This window comes from Trypanosoma rangeli (assembly GCF_003719475.1).
Source record: "Trypanosoma rangeli strain AM80 chromosome Unknown Tra_15.4_contig_00739, whole genome shotgun sequence".
Taxonomy (NCBI): domain Eukaryota; phylum Euglenozoa; class Kinetoplastea; order Trypanosomatida; family Trypanosomatidae; genus Trypanosoma; species Trypanosoma rangeli.
Genome location: NW_021706485.1, coordinates 1 through 1781, shown reverse-complemented (window position 1 = coordinate 1781; position 1781 = coordinate 1). Strand labels below are relative to the sequence as shown.

The window sequence follows — 1781 nt, the reverse complement described above, 5'->3', positions numbered from 1 at the left end:
TTCTCCTTTGGTGCTATTTCTCTCCCGGGGTGCGCAGTTCATTGTGATTTTTAATGCTAACTTCATCTACGCCGCGCTGGCTGGTGAGGAGGTGAACAGCTCAGTCAAAACACTGTTAATGGTGCTGACCGGCGTGGGGAGTGCGGTGGGTCGGCTGGCGATGAGTTACTTCGAAGTCTGGTCGCAGTCACGCAAGGCGGAGGATCGAGTCCCCATCACGGTGGCTCCGTTTGGTTCTATTATTTGTGCCTTGTTGTCAACGGTGCTGTTCCTCGTGTTGCCCAAAGCCGCACTGCTGTTGCCGTACTTTATTGCGTCATTGGGTAACGGCTTCAGCGCCGCCACGGTTGTGTTGGTTGCCCGTACACTTTTTGCCAAGGACCATGGCAAGCACTACAACTTCTTTTCCATTGCTCCAATGGGCTCCACATTATTATTGAACCGTTTTATGTACGGCGAGTGGTACACGCGTGAGGCGGAGAAGCAGGGCAGGAAGGTTTGCTTTGGCCGGGAATGCGTGATGATGCCCTTTCTTTTATTGATTGGTATCGGCTGCACCGCGTTTCTTTCTTGTGTTTACGTGCACTTGGAATACAGCCGGTTCAGTCGTGCAGTGCTTGAGGAGCGGCGCCGTCTGAGGGAGGAGGCGGAGAAGAGGCGAGTAGAGGCCCATCCAGGACGCTTCAAATGCGCCGGAAGGGGGGACAGTGAGTGCAGGCAGCCTCCTAACAACGCCAACAAACGGCAACGGTGCGGCGCACTCATAGTTTGACTGTACTTTGCCGAGCTGCCACTTCTTTTATCTCTTGTAGAAAATGTTTTTATTATTTGTTTCTATGCCCTTTTCTGCATACCAACGAAACACGTGTGCGTTTTTGTTTTTCTTTCTCCATTCGCCCCTTTTTGCTTCTCTGCGTCCGCCCACCATGTGCTTAGTCCTCGTCTGTAGCATCTTGGGCCTAGGGGGAATGACGCATGCAGACAAAAAGCGTGGAGTGGGCGAATACGTCAATAGTACACTTTTATTGCGAAAATGATTTCTTTAAACTTTTTTTTTGTTTTCGCTTGTTTCCTCGTCTTTAGCGTTATTTTCCGACTGGTTAATTTTTTTTTTTTTGGGCTCTCACTGTGCGTGTATCCCCCGACTGTGACTCTCTTGGACCCGGCAACAAAAGGGATGAGAGGGGACAGGCCTGTCGGGGCTCATGCAATTACGTGAATCAAAACGGAGACCACGTTATTTTCCTCCCTCTGTGTGTTTGTGGTGATGCGGTGTGGGCATTACTGTGGGGGCCGAAGGTGTTGGCGCCACTCACCTGCGGTGGCCGCTCAGACAAACGAAGGTGGTGCATCACTACTGCGTTGTTTCAGGTGCAGCAGCGTTTCTGTCACTCTCAATGCGCCTAATCGCCGTCTTGTTTGCTTCATCGTGCCTTTCATGAGCGGTTTACTTCTGGGAAGCTGTGGGTGAGGGAGCTGGTGCGCCTTGGCCTCGTCTGTGCGTGTGTGGAGGAAGTAGGCCAGGTGTATAATTTGTGTGCAAGGCAGGGGACAAACTGGGTGCAAGGGAAGTGAGGTATTTATTCTCACAGCTCACTGCCCCTTAAGGTGAATGAATACTGAGGATGTGTAATTGTTGTTTATGCGAGATTCTTTGTCTTTTTACGTGCCTGCAATGGCTCACCTTTTCTGCCGCGTCGCTTTTCGTTGTTTCTTTCATGCTCGCCATTTTATTTTCGTTTTAAATTTTTGGTTCACCGCACTCCATCGGGCCGGACTGG

At 50.8% G+C, this 1781-nt stretch overlaps 1 protein-coding gene across 1 annotated transcript; it reads left to right on the top strand.

Moving 5' to 3' along the window:
• Positions 1–118: 118 nt before the first annotated feature.
• Positions 119–772, top strand: TraAM80_09962 (uncharacterized protein; the record flags this gene model as incomplete). The annotated part of the gene is made up of 1 exon (XM_029386615.1): positions 119–772. One exon carries the CDS (start codon positions 119–121, stop codon positions 770–772), a length of 654 nt encoding a protein of 217 aa, XP_029233535.1.
• Positions 773–1781: the final 1009 nt, after the last annotated feature.